The sequence below is a fragment of the Phyllobates terribilis genome, unplaced genomic scaffold (genome assembly GCF_046119375.1).
Source record: "Phyllobates terribilis strain yellow unplaced genomic scaffold, ASM4611937v1 Scaffold_7__3_contigs__length_470593459, whole genome shotgun sequence".
In the NCBI taxonomy this organism is placed as follows: domain Eukaryota; kingdom Metazoa; phylum Chordata; class Amphibia; order Anura; family Dendrobatidae; genus Phyllobates; species Phyllobates terribilis.
The window spans coordinates 135,001,057-135,017,865 of record NW_027362767.1 but is presented as its reverse complement, the minus strand read 5'-3'; the positions used below and the strand labels follow the sequence as shown (position 1 = coordinate 135,017,865).

Below are 16,809 nucleotides of genomic sequence, written 5' to 3'. Positions count from 1 at the left end.
AGGGCATGAACATGAATCCAGTTTGGCGCCCCCCCCCCACCAAGCACATACGTGATTTGCACACTTAGTCACGTGCCGACCAGCTGCTCTCCCTAATTCCCCCTAAAAAGTGAGAGAAGCAGAAGAGAAGCTCGTTGTCACATGACTAAGTATGAAAATCGTATATGAGTGAAGTGGCTATGTGATGACTGATGGAACCTGCAGGCAGAGCTGAATCCTGACAGTGAGGATATTACACACTGTTAGGATTGCCATGCTGCAGGGCTTCATTTTATAATTAAAGGGCTCGCCAGGTTTGAGATGAAAGTCTGTAGTCAGTCTATGTGACTGCAGGCTTCTGAATTCTCACAGCGCATGCACTGCACACTTTTAGGAAGCTCCCTTGCACAAGTATGCAATTTGTATATTGTATACTTCTGGGCACATTCTGACTAGACGTTTCCGGCCTCGCACAATTAATTTTCACTGAGTGAGACCACGCATGTCTAGTCGGCATGTGACTGCATGAATGCAAATCACTTGGCACCAGAGAATCCCAAGGCTGCGTGCCCACTATGCGTTTTTCAAGCTTTTTTGCCGCGGAATTTCCACAGCGAAAACGCTTAAAAAATTCTTGGTAATACGTGCCCCATGGTCCCCAATGATAATCCGCATGTGCTGTGCACATGCTGCGGAAATTTCCGCTGCGGATTATCATTGCGGAAAAATACGCAGCATATCCATTAATTTTGCGGACACGCTGCGTAATTGCCGCCCTTGACTTGCATTGAAAATCATAATATCCGTGTCAGCACATTTGTACACACGGATATTATGCGTTTCTATTTGCGGATGGTACCCGGGTTTGGAGAGGATGAGACTCTCCTCCAGATCCGCGAACCATAGAACATGTTAAAAAAATAATTTAAAATAAAAAATAAAGATTATACTTACCTTCCGATGTCCTCCCGGTGTTTTCTCCCCTCCCTCTGGTCTGCTGTATGGGTCGCAGTGTTGTGAAGGACCTGCCATGACGTCATTGAGTCATGTGACCTGAGACATGACTGAATGATGTCACCGCAGGTCCTTCACACCACCGCGAGCAATGCAAGAGACCGGACGGAGCGGAGAAAACACCGGGAGGACATCGGAAGGTGAGTATTAGCTTTATTTTTTACCTTTCTTATTCTTTTTTTTTTTTTAACTAACTTGGTCACACTACTATAAATCCATGCCGGTTGCATGGATTTATATAGTGTGAACAAGTTGTCAAGCACTTTCCAAGTGATGCTAAAATCGCTTGGAAAAGCGCTTGATAACCCGCATGCAGAAATGCTGCAAAAACGCTTGACAAACGCTTCTATCTGGCGGGAAAAACGCATGTAAAATCCGCATGTAAAATCCGCATGCGTTTTTCCTGCCAGGGAGATGCGGAAAAAATCTGCAGCATTTCTGCATCGTGCGCACTGTAAGGCTATGTGCCCACGATGCAGAAAATTTCTGCAGCGTTTCTGCATGTCCTTGGCAGTAAAAACGCTTGCGGATTTTACATGCGTTTTGTAAGCGTTTTTGCAGCGTTTTTACATGCAGATTTGACTTGCGTTTTTCAAATGCATTGAGTAGTCAAATCTGCATGCGGAAATGCACAAATAATGGACATGCTGCGGATTTTTCCACACAGAAAATCCGCAGCGGAAAATTCCGCAGCATGGGCACAGAACATGCGGATTTTCCTTGGGGACAATGGGGCACGGATTACGAAGCGTTTTTAAAGCGTTTCTGCAGCGGAAATTCTGCATCAAAAATGCTTGAAAAACGCATAGTGGGCACACAGCCTGAGAACTCAGGAGTCTGCAGTCACATAGTACGACATCAGGCTCAACATAAACTTGGACAACCCCCTTAATGCTTCTAACATGATTAAAAACAAGAGAAATAGTATCACAAAAAATATTTAGATCCAGGTACCTGATAGATGACGTCTCTGGAGCCGTTCTCTTTCTTTTCTTCTTCATCTTGTCCATACTCCATGATGACTTTTCTCATCCACAGCCGTCTCAGTAGACTTCCATCTTCTCCAGTCATCTGCAGCACATCGCGACATGATGCCCTTAAAAATAGCAGCGTCATTATAATGCTCCTGAATAAAAATATCTGCCCTACGCTGAGCCCCTGAATAAATAATTGCCCCCCTCACTATATTCCCTGCAGAAAATATGACCCACACACTGTCCCTCTTATGGTACATGCCCTTCACACTGCTCTCTCCTTTCTATATTTGGCCTCTCTTCACACTGTCCTCTCACACTGGATCCCCCCAATAGGGCCCAGTCTCTATACTGTGCCCCCTCACCACACTCTCCCTAATTGGCATACTGTCCCCTCCTGGCTGTGACCTTACACTGTTCCCCCATGCTATCCCCCACACTACCCAGTCTCTATTCTGTGCCCACTCACACTTTTCTTCCCCCATACTGTCTCCTCACACTAATCCCCTCAATAGTCTTCTCACACATTTAGCCTCTCACTTTCCATACGGCCTTCTCACAAATCCCCCCAACTCCCCATACTGTGTCCGCACTCATCCCATCAGCCTCGCTCCCCAAATTGTGTTCACATACATTTTCCCCTCACTCCTCATACTGTGTCCCCACCCATCCCCCCCACTCACCATACTGTGTCTACACCAATCCCCCCATAAATGCCCCCCATCTCACCCCTTGCTCCTCATACTGTGTCTTCAAATTTCTCCCTCTCCCCATATTGTGTCTGCACCTGTCCCTTCTTTGCTCCCCAAACTTGTGTCCTCATATTACCCCCTCGTTACACTAAATCTCCCCCACCACAGTAAATACCTCCTCACACACACGCAGTAAATACCCCCCACACACAAGCAGTAACTACACCCCCAAGCAGTAAATACCCCTCCTGTAGTAAATACACCCCCCTGCAGTAATTATACGCCCCCTGCAGTGAATAAACACCTCCTGCAGTAAATACACCCCTCTGCAGTAATTATACCCCCCTACAGTAATTATCCCCCCCATGCAGTAATTATACACCCCCTCCAGTGAATACACTCCCCTTGCAGTGAATACACCCCCTCGCAGAGAATACACTCCCAGGCAGTAATTATACCCCCCTGCAGTAAATACCCCCCCCCATCTTCAGTGTCTTGAGCACAGAGCACTTACCACCGTTGGCGCCTCTGTCTGCTGCGCCAGCGAGTGACGTCAGCAGTGTGATCACATGACCTGATCACGCTGCTAGCGACTCTCTGACCCGGCGGTCAGAGCTTCAATTGTACTCGTGTCTGAAGGATGCGACTACAATTGAACACTGGGAGCCGGCGCGCTGCAGCTTCTCCGAGTCGGCTGTCAGCTTGACACCCGGCTCAGAGAACTGCGGACTCTCAGTCCGGGAAGACACAGAGTAGTACTGTGCAGTAGTTCCCTATTAAACCAAGGAAGGAAGTCTACTTGAGTTTTTTTCCTTTCTTTTCCCTTTTCCCTTCCCTATCCAGTTTTCATTTATCAGGTTTGAAAATATTAATAGTTTGTTTGAAAAAGGAGTTAGTGCCCGTGAATAGATTAGACAAAACCTGTGTGTCTGCACATTTGTCACAGCAGCACAGATGATTGCAGAGGTAATAATCTTTTATTATCATACAAAGCATCATATAAAACACATCCAGGCTGATAGCGGGTGGAGGGGGGCTGTTGTTCTCTGGTATCTGACACCTCTGGACCCTCACAATCAGACGTGGAGTATTGGGGTCTGTAGAGCCCATAGGGGCGACACAGATGTGGGGACCCCTCTATGAGGTCATGTATCGGGCAGAACAGTAAAACATGGGGAGACGGAGATATAGGGGGCTACAGGGAGAGGTATAATGGGCAGACGTGTGGCCCCGAGCCTAGTAGCAGCGCAGCATGAAGGAGTTGCAGGAGGCTCCACGCAGGCAGTCACACAGCTTCCCAATCCGGGGTCCGTGCTTCATGGCGCAACGCTCCCCCATGTCACACTGTGCAGAGAATAGACGGTCAGCTCACTGGGCGAGAAAACCTAAGCTTACACAATGTGGGGTCCTGGCGCAGTCCTCACCCGCGGCACCTGCACGGCCTTCTTCTCCACAGCCATGGCCCGATCCTGGTTATACTCCAGCAGTTCTCCGAGAGCCACCGCCTGGGGGACAGGACACAGAGGGTTAATCACTGGCCCTGCAAACCATCACCCCTGTGCTGGCAAAATATATATAATCACTATGTATCTGTCAGGAGGTGGAGGAGCGATATTCTGCAGAGAGGTCAGTGGTGTAATAATCTGCAGGATATATCACTATGTACAGGTGTATCTCACTAAATTAGAATATCAAAAAGTTAATTTATTTCAATATTCAGTATTTCAATACAAAAAGTGAAGAACTGAAATAAATTAAATTTTTGATGATATTCTAACTTAGTGAGATGCACCTGTATCTATGAGGAGGTGGAGGAGCGAAGTTCTGCAGAGAGGTCAGTGGTGTAATAATCTGCAGGATATACAAGTTGTACTCAAAAGTTTACATACCCCGGCAGAATTTTTCCTTTCCTGGCCTTGTTTCAGGGAATATGAATGATAAAGTTTTTTTGTTTTCTCCACTCATGGTTATTGGTTGGGTGAAGCCATTTATTGTCAAACTACTGTGTTTTCTCTTTTTAAATCTTAATGACAACCAAATGACCCTGATCAAAGGTTCACATACCCTGGTGATTTTGGCCTGATAACATGCTCAGAATTTGACACAAATGGGTTTGAATGGCTACTAAAGCTAACATCCTCACCTGTGACCTGTTTGCTTGTAATCAGTGTGTGTGTATAAAAGCTGAGTGAGTTTCTGGGATCCAGACAGGCTCTTGCATTTTTCATCCCGCCACTGACATTTCTGGATTGTGAGGAAAGCAAAAGAATTGTCAACGGATCTACGGGAAAAGGTAGTTGAGCTGTATAACACAGGAAAGGGATACAAAGATATCCAAGGAATTGATAATGCCAGTCAGCAGCGTTCAAATTGTGATTAACAAATGTAAAATCAGGGGCTCTGTAAAAACCAAACCACGGTCAGGCAGACAAACAAAAATTTTGCCCACAACTGCCAGGAAAATTGTTTGGGATGCAAAGAAAAACCCACAAATAACATCAGGTGAAATTCAGGACTCTCTGAAAACTAGCGGTGTGGCTGTTTCAAGATGCACAATAAGGAGGCACTTGAAGAAAAATGGGCTTCATGGCCGAGTCGCCAGAAGAAAGCCATTACTGTGCAAATGCCACAAAGTATCTCACCTACAGCACAGTTCATGCTAGACAGCCCAGGAATTTACAGGAACTGGAGGCTTTTTGCCAAGAAGAATGGGCAGCTTTACCATCTGAGAAAATAAAGAACCTTGTCCACAACTACCACAAAAGACTTCAAGCTGTCATTGATGTTAGAGGGGGCAATACACGGTATTAAGAACTGGGGTATGTGAACTTTTGATCAGGGTCATTTGGATGTTTTTGGTTGTCATTAAGATTTAAAAAGAGAAAACACAGTAGTTTGACAATAAATGGCTTCACCCAACCAATAACCATGAGTGGAGAAAAAGTTTTCTTGTTATCACTTATTCTCTGGAACAAGGCCCAGAAAGGAAAAATTCTGTCAGGGTATGTAAACTTTTGAGCACAACTGTATGTGTGTGTCTATCAGGTGGTGGAGGAGCGATGTTCTGTAGAGAGCTCAGTGGTGTAATAATCTGCAGGATATATCACTATCATGGAGTGAAAGAGCGATGCTCTGCAGAATGCTCAGTGGAGTAATAATCTGCAGCATATATCACTGTCTATCATGGGGTGAAGGAGCGATGCTCTGCAGAGAGCTCAGTGGTGTAATAATCTTCAGGATATATCACGATCATGGGGTGAAGGAGCAATGCTCTGCAGAGAGCTCAGTGGTGTGATAATCTGCAGGATATATCACTGTCTATCATGGGGTGAAGGAGTGATGCTCTGCAGAGAGCTCAGTGGTGTAAATCTTCAGGATATATCACGATCATGGGGTGAAGGAGCAATGCTCTGCAGAGAGCTCAGTGGTGTGATAATCTGCAGGATATATCACTGTCTATCATGGGGTGAAGGAGTGATGCTATGCAGAGAGCTCAGTGGTGTAATAATCTTCAGGATATATCACGATCATGGGGTGAAGGAGCAATGCTCTGCAGAGAGCTCAGTGGTGTAATAATCTGCAGGATATATCACTGTCTATCATGGGGTGAAGGAGTGATGCTATGCAGAGAGCTCAGTGGTGTAATAATCTTCAGGATATATCACGATCATGGGGTGAAGGAGCAATGCTCTGCAGAGAGCTCAGTGGTGTAATAATCTGCAGGATATATCACTGTCTATCATGGGGTGAAGGAGTGATGCTCTGCAGAGGGCTCAGTGGTGTAGGGCTACTCACCAGGCTGTTGCTCTGCAGGGGGACCTCTTCCTGGGATATCTGCAGTCGTGGGTCCTGGCTTCTCCCCGGCAGGATGAGTGCAGACAGGCACAGGGCCAACAGGAGGGTGCAGTGTTTTGGGGGTCCCCCGGTGAGTCTGGGGCAGAGCCTCCCTCTCTCCATGGCTGGCTGTGCAGGGTGTAATGTGACGGCTGTGGCTCAGGACTTATATATACGTCCTCCCTCCCCCAAATCTAGAGAAACGCTCGCCCCTTCTGATTTCTGATACTGATCAGCGACTGAGACGAGAGGAACAGAGATGAAAAATCCAACCCTCTTTTTTTTTTTTTTTTTTTTTTACAAGCCCCCGCATTGTGCTGAGGGGTTGTTACTATGATCCAGATGTCTGTGAATGCTAAAGTATGTGAACCTTTAGGATGAGCAGATCATTTAAAGGTGACAGAACAGTGAGGAGTTTTCTATCAATGGGTGGACAATTTGGTGAGTGAGTGACCTGTTTATATAAAGAACAAGATGTATCACAGTTCAACATTTGTGCTGTATCATGGCAGAAAAAGTTTCTGAATCTCAGAAGAGTTATTGATGGTGGAAAAGTTTACAAAATTTTCTCTAAAGGATTTTTATCTCCCTCATCAGCGTGATTGTCCTCACATGTAGGACATTCAGGAGCCGTCGGCCAATAAGGATCATCTCATGTCACAAAAGGAACTCAAGGTCACCTCCAAGCAACTAAAGGCTGCTCTCACATTAGCTAATGGTAATGAGTCGGGGTGAGCGGACCCGTGGAAGTTCGGGTTCTGGCACCTGACCGAACTTTAGTCTAAAGTTCGATTCGGTTACCAAAAATATACCTGAACACACACACACACTCTCTCTCCCGGACTGTAAAACGGATTTCCAGGAGAAGTCCATGTGCGGAGTTCAGCCCTGGACACTAGGTGTCTGATACAAACCCTGAACTTTACAGTTCGGTTCGCTCATCTCTAGTAATGAGTCCACCGTCAGGAGGATAGCCATGAAGAGTAAACCTTGCTGCGGCATCTGTCACTAGAGTCCTATAAGTCATGTGGGAGGGGCCCTTATTGTGGGCATGACTTATATGGATGAAGGTGGAGCAGAACCTTTCCCTCTTCATATGTAGTATGCTCCGCCACCACCTATGTCGACACAGTGAAAACCATACATGCGTCACATGACACAGCTCGCCCCACGGGGTGACACCTTGAGTACTCGCCCACAGCCGGAAACATACAAACTAAATATTACTTTATTATAATGTTTTACAAATCTGGTAATCCCCGGAGGTTATTATACACAGATACATATTGTACAGCGAGAGGGGGAGGGGATAGAGGGTGGCACCATACACCGTATACTGACAAGCAGCCTGGAAATAGTGTGAGAGGTCAGCTCCGCCCCCTGGTGATGACATCACTAAGGATGCAGTCTCAGGTCCTGTACCATCTCTGCCTTGTTTTGCCACTTGTGAGGCTTCTTTGGATCCGGACCACCCCGATCATTGCCACATAGGGTCTACAGAGGTGCTCGCAGCCCCCTCTTATCCTTGCACCAGTCTACGTGTGACGTCTCCACTCTCAGTCAGTGGGATTGTCACTAGTGGGATTCTGTGTGGCAGCAGAGTGCTCACATCTCATCCATCCTCCCCATCTTAGCACCGTCCCTCACGGCAGCGCTCTCTTGAGTCTCTTTGGAGGGGACAGGAGGGATTCTGTCCAAAGAGACCTCCAACCTCATCTGCTCCTGATCAGGAGGGTCCAGAGTCCTGACCTCCGGCGCCGCCCTCTTGTCCTGCAGATTGGCAGGTGAGGCTTCTGCTAGCGCAGTGTCGGTGCTCTCCACAAATCCATCTTTATTCAGAATATTCCTAGAGATCACTGCAGCAGAAAACACGGTCAGCACTCTGTAAGGGGGAACCCCACAAACCCACCAGGGCACCTTAAAGGGGAAGTGCACCCCTCCCTTACCTCCAGTCGGCATGTAAGTGGCCCCATCCTTCGGGGGGTCTCCGGCGCGTAGCGGGTGGTAGTTAGGGTAGATCAGTAACCCCAGGGAGAAGAAGAGAATCTGTAAGAGAGGGTCAGCTCAGGGGGATGCGTGGGGGCCGCAGGCAGGATGCCAGTGCTGCCCTTCGGCCAGGACTTACCAGGACGCAGGTGCCCGTCTGGGCGGCTTTGTTTGCCGTCTGCTTGATCAGAGTCTGCAGTTTGCGGAGCTGTGTGATCAGTGATCTGGGAGAAATCAGATGATTGGAGTGATTTCCTGCTGTCATCCTGGCCCCGCCCCCTGACTGGCTCCACCCCTCTGACTGGCCCCTGGTGCACTCACATGTTGTGCTTTTCCAGCTCCAGAACCTTTTTATGAAGCTCCTGATTCTGTACAGAACAGGCAGTAACTCTGATGAAAGAGACAGCGCTTACATTATAGTACCCACCACACACAGCAGGGGGCGCTGTGAGCTTAGAGGATCCAGCTCCCACCTGCTCTCCAGACCATCAATATATTCCTTCTTGCGCCTCCTGCTGTCCTGCGCCGACTGCTTATTCCTGATCTTCCTCCGGACTTTCTTAAGAATTCGTTCCTCTGCCTGAAAAGACAATAAGAAGCACGATGAATCCTGCACTAAAGTCCAGATATACTGCTCCAGAGGGGGGCAGGATAACGTGCCACCTGGTGGTCATCAGTGGTACTACCGTCATATGTAAGGACAGCGTGGTCATCAGCGGTACTACAGGCATGATCGGGGATTACATGCAAGGACAGCGTGCCACCTCGTGGCCAGCCGTGGTAATTCAGTCCTGATCGGAGATTACATGTAATGACAATGTACCATCTGGTCGTGATCAGTGACACTTCAGTCTTGATCACATGTGAGGACAGCATGCCACCATGTGGTCATCAGTGGTGCTGCATAGGGGTAATGTACTAATTACATGTAAGGACAGCAGACCACCTGGTGGTCATCTATGGCATTACAGTCTGGATAGGGGTAATGGTATAAATTACATGCAGGGACAGCATGCCATCTGGTGGTAATCAGTGGTATTACAGCCAGGATAGGGGTAATGGTATAAATCACATGCAAGGACAGCGGACCACCTGGTGGGTCATCAGTGGTATTACAGCTAGGATAGGGGTAATGGTATAAATCACATGCAAGGACAGCATGCCACTTGGTGGTCATCAGTGGTACTACAGTTCTGATCGGCGATGACATATAATGATAGCGTGCCACCCTGTGGTCGTCAGTGGTTCTTAAGTCTATAAATGGCAGTGCTGTGCTGTGTACCTTAGTGAGCGGCAGGTTGTTTGGCAGCGCAATGCCCTCCTGTGACAGCAGCCTTTTCTCCTCATCGGTCAGGTGAAGCTCCGGATACTGCGGACGCAGACATATCAGCGGGTACCAGAGATAATGGCAGAGGAATGGGTACAATGCAGTGACCTCTTACCAGAGACTCCATAGAGAGCAGGTCTGGAGTGCTGCCTCGGCCGGGAAACGTCACAGGCTTGCGGAGGCCGGAGAGCTCGCTGACTATACAGCTGTCAGGTATGAGCACAGGGGTGTGCCAGTCCTCTGCTGGAAGACACAAAGGGCCATAGCATAAGAAGCGGGCACCACAGGTCCCAGCAGATACCTGCTGCATCCAAGGGCAATAGTCCAGGATAAAGCCAGGCAGGAGACTTGGCCGCAGGAACAGTTTGGATCCACCAGGGGAAGCGCAGAATGAAGCCCATAATGAGACTCATGTACTTTATGAGCGACACATACTCCCCGCTTCCCCCATACACGACACAGGAGCAGTAATGACCAGGACTGGAGATCGCTCCGATCCCGGCTGTCTCACCCCTTAGAAGCCAGAGGCACTCATCCCACTAAAACTCCCAGAAAACAGCTGATAACAGGAAGCATTAGAGTGCACTCAGCTGCACGATCCATGGAGAGCAGTGTTGTGGGGGTTGGTTATTTGGGGGTGCTATGACCGCTCCTGACGTACCCAGCTGTATAGATATGACGCTGCTCATGTCTCCGGCCGCTTTCTGCTCTCCCGCAGCCCCGATGTTGTACACCAGCTCATAGATTGGGGTGGGCTGCGGCAGTGTGGTGCCCCCCTCACATGTCGAAGGGGTGTCGGGTCGGGGGTCATCAGAGAAGCCGCTGTCGCTCTCGGGGGACTCGCTGGCTGCCGCCTCCGTGCTGTAAACATCGTTGGGGTTGATCATCATCTGTAGAAATTCATCGGGATCTTCTCTGTCGCTGAGACCCTAAAAATCAGAGGTGATTAAGATTAAATCCCGGAGCGGGACCCTAAAGCAGCGGCCACGCGCGATCAGTCTGACCGTCCGCCCACGTGGCTGCGATTCTAGTCCAAAGCAAATATTTGCCCATGGATTGAGGGCATTAAGAGCAAACATGTAATCATGTCTGATTGAAGGTCCGTAATCCCAACGGCTAACAGGATGTGAGCGGCTGTGGAAGTACAAGTCTCAGCAGCCACTCATCTGGAAAAGTTATGTAACCCCCCCCAAATATAGTCAGCAATGACCCGCCCCGCTATAAATAAGTGCATGCAATGCGGGACGGGATACCCCAGCCTCTGTATATACTAACGTCCGTCTGATCGCAGCGCCACCTGGTGGAAACAACACCAGCAAAAACAACAGAACTTACCGCCCGTCCACTGACCGGCCATTCTTCATACAGCTTGTCACCTGGAAATCCCTGGGGTTCGGGTAGCGGGAAAGTTACTGCGTCCGTCCCTGGGAACCCCTCGGAAGGGAATAGATTGTCCTGCGGCTCGAATATGCACCCAAGTAAGAGGTCCGGTCTGGAAGAGTCCATCGTATGAGGGAAGGGAGGTGCAGTACTATTCCTATGAAGACACGGTCAATATAGGTGTAACGTCAGGTAACGTATCCCCCCCAACATTCACAACTATAGGGGTACAGCCTGGATCAGCCAACACTGCTGGCAGGAGGCTGAACCTGGATGGAGGTTTGGTGGTCTGAAAACAACCCCAATCCTCCCTATAGGACTGAGTTTTGCAGTTTGAGCCCCCCAGCCACCCCGCACATCCCCCTCCCCAGCAGGGGCCACCTGCTTACCCTGAGCCTGCTCTGGTCAGACTGCACGCTTCCAGGATCTGCACATCCTGGATGGGGCGGCCAGGTAGCACCCTCCTCCTTAAAGGGGACCGGAGCTGTTGTTCAGCAGGTTTCCTGGGTGTGGGCCTCCCCTTGCACCTGTCGCACAGGCTGGAAATGGTGACCGAGATTACACAGGTGTGTCCCTCAGCAAGAGCAGCACAGTCTGCAGGTGGAGTGTGCTGAGGTGTACACAGCCAGGAAGACCCTGCCTGCTCTGTAGGGCCCGCGCCCCTGCAAATCATCCACCAGTGGGAGGAACGGCCGCACCACTGTCCACAGGGAGCAGGAGTGTCCTCCTGAGACTGCAGCTGAGGCTCCAGAACCTCCACCGAAAGCTACTCCCTGTTTGGCCATCTCTTACGTTGTTGTGGCCACTAGGGGCAGCGCCCCACAGACAAAAGACTACCAAACCACGAGCGCAGCGCCCCCACAGGGAAAAGACCAAACCACGAGCGCAGCGCCCCCACAGAGAAAAGACCAAACCACGAGCGCAGCGCCCCCACAGGGAAAAGACCAAACCACGAGCGCAGCGCCCCCACAGGGAAAAGACCAAACCACGAGCGCAGCGCCCCCACAGGGAAAAGACCAAACCACGAGCGCAGCGCCCCCACAGGGAAAAGACCAAACCACGAGCGCAGCGCCCCCACAGAGAAAAGACCAAACCACGAGCGCAGCGCCCCCACAGGGAAAAGACCAAACCACGAGCGCAGCGCCCCCACAGGGAAAAGACCAAACCACGAGCGCAGCGCCCCCACAGGGAAAAGACCAAACCACGAGCGCAGCGCCCCCACAGGGAAAAGACCAAACCACGAGCGCAGCGCCCCCACAGGGAAAAGACCAAACCACGAGCGCAGCGCCCCCACAGGGAAAAGACCAAACCACGAGCGCAGCGCTCCCACAGGGAAAAGACCAAACCACGAGCGCAGCGCCCCCACAGGGAAAAGACCAAACTACAAGTGCAGCGCCCCCCACAGGGAAATGATGGCGAGAACCTATATACTGTCCCATCACTCTGATGCTTTATCACCATCCTATGGGAGGCACAAACACCTGAGCCTGGTACAGGGGAGGGCAGGAGGTTGATGGGGGTAGTACCACCTCTGTATGTACCTGCCACATTACTGTGGACGTAGATTGCCGGCTCTGATGCCCCAATATCTGTCCTGTGTAATACTGTCTGCTAAGCCCTGTATCTAATCCTATCCTGTGTGATGTTGTCCGCTGAGCTGTGTATCTACAGTTAGGTCCATATATATTTGGACAGAGACAACATTTTTCTAATTTAGGTTCTAGACATTACCACAATGAATTTTAAACAAAACAATTCAGATGCAGTTGAAGTTCAGACTTTCAGCTTTCATTTGAGGGTATCCACATTAAAATTGGATGAAGGGTTTAGGAGTTTCTGCTCCTTAACATGTGCCACCCTGTTTTTAAATGAACCAAAAGTAATTGGACAGATTAAATAATTGTAAATAAAATGTTCATTTCTAGTACTTGGTTGAAAACCCTTTGTTGGCAATGACTGCCTGAAGTCTTGAACTCATGGACATCACCAGACGCTGTGTTTCCTCCTTTTTGATGCTCTGCCAGGCCTTCACTGCGGTGGTTTTCAGTTGCTGTTTGTTTGTGGGCCTTTCTGTCTGAAGTTTAGTCTTTAACAAGTGAAATGCATGCTCAATTGGGTTGAGATCAGGTGACTGACTTGGCCATTCAAGAATATTCCACTTCTTTGCTTTAATAAACGCCTGGGTTGCTTTGGCTTTATGTTTTGGGTCATTGTCCATCTGTAGTATGAAACGACGACCAATCAGTTTGGCTGCATTTGGCTGGATCTGAGCACACAGTATGGCTCTGAATACATCAGAATTTATTCGGCTGCTTCTGTCCTGTGTCACATCATCAATAAACACTAGTGACCCAGTACCCTGGCAGCCATGCATGCCCAAGCCATCACACTGCCTCCGCCGTGTTTTACAGATGATGTGGTATGCTTTGGATCATGAGCTGTACCACGCCTTCGCCATACTTTTCTCTTTCCATCATTCTGGTAGAGGTTGATCTTGGTTTCATCTGTCCAAAGAATGTTCTTCCTGAACTGTGCTGGCTTTTTTAGATGTTTTTTTAGCAAAGTCCAGTCTAGCCTTTTTCTTCTTGATGCTTATGAGTGGCTTGCACCGTGCAGTCAACCCTCTGTATTTACTTTCATGCAGTCTTCTCTTTATGGTAGATTTGGATATTGATACGCCTACCTCCTGGAGAGTGGTGGTCACTTGGTTGGCCGTTGTGAAGGGGTTTCTCTTCACCATGGAGATGACTCCGCGATCATCCACCACGGTTGTCTTCCGTGGACACCCAGGTCTTTTTGCATTGATGAGTTCACCAGTGCCTTCTTTCTTTCTCAGGATGTACCAAACTGTAGATTTTGCCACTCCTAATATTGTAGCAATTTCTCGGATGGGTTTTTTCTGTTTTTGCAGCTTAAGGATGGCTTGTTTCACCTGCATGGAGAGCTCCTTTGACCGCATGTTTACTTCACAGCAAAACCTTCCAAATGCAAGCACCACACCTCAAATCAACTCCAGGCCTTTTATCTGCTTAACTGACAATGACATAACAAAGGGATTGCACACACCTGTCCATGAAATAGCCTTGGAGTCAATTGTCCAATTACTTTTGGTCCCTTTAAAAACAGGGTGGCACATGTTAAGGAGCTGAAACTCCTAAACCCTTCATCCAATTTTAATGTGGATACCCTCAAATGAAAGCTGAAAGTCTGAACTTCAACTGCATCTGAACTGTTCTGTTTAAAATTCATTGTGGTAATGTCTAGAACCAAAACTAGAAAAATGTTGTCTCTGTCCAAATATATATGGACCGAACTGTAATCCCATTCTGTGTGATACTGACTTCTGAGCTGTGTATCTAATCCTGTCCTGTGTGATACTGTCTGCTGAGCTGTGTATCTAATCCTATCCTGTGATACTGGCTGCTGAGTTGTGTATCAAATCCTATCCTGTGTGATAGTGTCTGCTGAGCTGTGTATCTAATCCTATCCTGTGATACTGTCTGCTGAGCTGTGTATCTAATCCTATCCTGTGTGATACTGTCTGCTGAGCTGTGTATCTAATCCTCTCCTGTGTGATACTGTCTGCTGAGTTGTGAATCTAATCCTGTCTTGTGTGATACTGTCTGCTGAGTTGTGTATCTAATCCTGTCCCGTGTGATACTGTCTGCTGAGCTGTGTATCTAATCCTGTGCTGTGATACTGACTGCTGAGCAGTGTATCTAATCATCTCCTGTGTGATACTGTCTGCTGAGCAGTGTATCTAATCATCTCCTATGTGATACTGTCTGCTGAGCCGTGTATCTAATCCTATCCTGTGTGATACTGTCTGCTGAGCTGTGTATCTAATCATCTCCTGTGTGATACTGTCTGCTGAGCTGTGTATCTAATCATCTCCTGTGTGATACTGTCTGCTGAGCTGTGTATCTAATCCTATCCTGTGATACTGGCTGCTGAGTTGTGTATCTAATTCTATCCTGTGTGATAGTGTCTGCTGAGCTGTGTATCTAATCCTATCCTGTGATACTGTCTGCTGAGTTGTGAATCTAATCCTGTCTTGTGTGATACTGTCTGCTGAGTTGTGTATCTAATCCTGTCCTGTGTGATACTGTCTGCTGAGTTGTGTATCTAATCCTTTCCTGTGTGATACTGTCTGCTGAGCTGTGTATCTAATCCTATCCTGTGATACTGGCTGCTGAGTTGTGTATCTAATCCTGTCCTGTGTGATACTGTCTGCTGAGCTGTGTATCTAATCCTGTCCTGTGTGATACTGTCTGCTGAACTGTGTATCTAATCCTGTCCTGTGTGATACTGTCTGCTGAGCTGTGTATCTAATCCTATGCTGTGTGATACTGTGTGCTGAGCCGTGTATCTAATCCTATGCTGTGTGATACTGTGTGCTGAGCCGTGTATCTAATCCTATCCTGTGTGATACTGTCTGCTGAACCGTGTATCTAATCCTGTCCTGTGTGATACTGTCTGCTGAGCTGTGTATCTAATCCTGTCCTGTGTGATACTGTCTGCTGAGCTGTGTATCTAATCCTGTCCTGTGTGATACTGTCTGTTGAGATGTGTATCTAATCCTATCCTGTGTGATACTGTCTGCTGAGCTGTGTATTTAATCCTGTCCTGTGTGATACTGTCTGCTGAGCTGTGTATCTAATCCTGTCCTGTGTGATACTGTCTGCTGAGTTGTGTATCTAATCCTGTCCTGTGTGATACTGTCTGCTGAGCTGTGTATCTAATCCTGTCCTGTGTGATACTGTCTGTTGAGATGTGTATCTAATCCTATCCTGTGTGATACTGTCTGCTGAGCTGTGTATTTAATCCTGTCCTGTGTGATACTGTCTGCTGAGCTGTGTATCTAATCCTGTCCTGTGTGATACTGTCTGCTGAGCAGTGTATCTAATCCTGTCCTGTGTGATACTGTCTGCTGAGCAGTGTATCTAATCCTGTCCCGTGTGATACTGTCTGCTGAGCAGTGTATCTAATCCCGTCCTGTGTGATACTGTCTGCTGAGCAGTGTATCTAATCCTGTCCTGTGTGATACTGTCTGCTGAGCAGTGTATCTAATCCTGTCCTGTGTGATACTGTCTGCTGAGCAGTGTATCTAATCCTGTCCTGTGTGATACTGTCTGCTGAGCAGTGTATCTAATCCTGTCCTGTGTGATACTGTCTGCTGAGCAGTGTATCTAATCCTGTCCTGTGTGATACTGTCTGCTGAGCAGTGTATTTAATCCCGTCCTGTGTGATACTGTCTGCTGAGCAGTGTATCTAATCCTATCCTGTGTGATACTGTCTGCTGAGCAGTGTATTTAATCCCGTCCTGTGTGATACTGTCTGCTGAGCAGTGTATCTAATCCTATCCTGTGTGATACTGTCTGCTGAGCAGTGTATCTAATCCTGTCCCGTGTGATACTGTCTGCTGAGCAGTGTATCTAATCCCGTCCTGTGTGATACTGTCTGCTGAGCAGTGTATCTAATCCTGTCCCGTGTGATACTGTCTGCTGAGCTGTGTATCTAATCCTGTCCTGTGTGATACTGTCTGCTGAGCAGTGTATCTAATCCTGTCCCGTGTGATACTGTCTGCTGAGCTGTGTATCTAATCCTGTCCTGTGTGATACTG

At 48.3% G+C, this 16,809-nt stretch overlaps 2 protein-coding genes across 3 annotated transcripts; both read right to left on the bottom strand.

The window, feature by feature from the left end:
* Positions 1–3,617: 3,617 nt before the first annotated feature.
* On the bottom strand, positions 3,618–6,785 carry LOC141153925 (cocaine- and amphetamine-regulated transcript protein-like). Its single transcript, XM_073639208.1, has 3 exons — positions 6,455–6,785; positions 4,084–4,164; positions 3,618–4,003 (listed from the first exon to the last, which is right to left on the bottom strand). The coding sequence occupies exons 1-3, from the start codon at positions 6,614–6,616 to the stop codon at positions 3,896–3,898; spliced, it is 351 nt and encodes a 116-aa protein (XP_073495309.1). The 5' UTR covers positions 6,617–6,785; the 3' UTR covers positions 3,618–3,895.
* A 918-nt stretch (positions 6,786–7,703) lies between these two features.
* Positions 7,704–11,926, bottom strand: CREB3L4 (cAMP responsive element binding protein 3 like 4). Of its 2 annotated transcripts, none has more exons than XM_073639207.1 (10): positions 11,576–11,926; positions 11,142–11,343; positions 10,468–10,735; positions 9,922–10,046; positions 9,762–9,848; positions 8,953–9,059; positions 8,801–8,869; positions 8,619–8,703; positions 8,440–8,539; positions 7,704–8,349 (listed from the first exon to the last, which is right to left on the bottom strand). In XM_073639207.1, the coding sequence occupies exons 1-10, from the start codon at positions 11,857–11,859 to the stop codon at positions 8,099–8,101; spliced, it is 1,578 nt and encodes a 525-aa protein (XP_073495308.1). In that variant the 5' UTR covers positions 11,860–11,926; the 3' UTR covers positions 7,704–8,098. The 2 variants fall into 2 exon arrangements, with proteins under 2 accessions (XP_073495308.1, XP_073495307.1); XM_073639206.1 differs by having other exon boundaries at positions 9,922–10,049; positions 11,576–11,924.
* Between the last annotated feature and the right edge of the window lie 4,883 nt (positions 11,927–16,809).

Coding starts and splice junctions, on each gene's coding strand:
- LOC141153925 (XM_073639208.1), bottom strand. CDS start 6,616: ATGGAGAGAGGGAGGCTCTGCCCCAGACTCACCGGGGGACCCCCAAAA. Junction 4,165..6,454: donor CCCTGCAGAGCAACAGCCTG/GTGAGTAGCCCT, acceptor CCTGTCCCCCAG/GCGGTGGCTCTCGGAGAACT. Junction 4,004..4,083: donor AGGCCGTGCAGGTGCCGCGG/GTGAGGACTGCG, acceptor TTCTCTGCACAG/TGTGACATGGGGGAGCGTTG.
- CREB3L4 (XM_073639206.1), bottom strand. CDS start 11,859: ATGATTTGCAGGGGCGCGGGCCCTACAGAGCAGGCAGGGTCTTCCTGG. Junction 10,050..10,467: donor CGTCATATCTATACAGCTGG/GTACGTCAGGAG, acceptor TGTGTCTTCCAG/CAGAGGACTGGCACACCCCT. Junction 8,350..8,439: donor CACTTACATGCCGACTGGAG/GTAAGGGAGGGG, acceptor TTTCTGCTGCAG/TGATCTCTAGGAATATTCTG.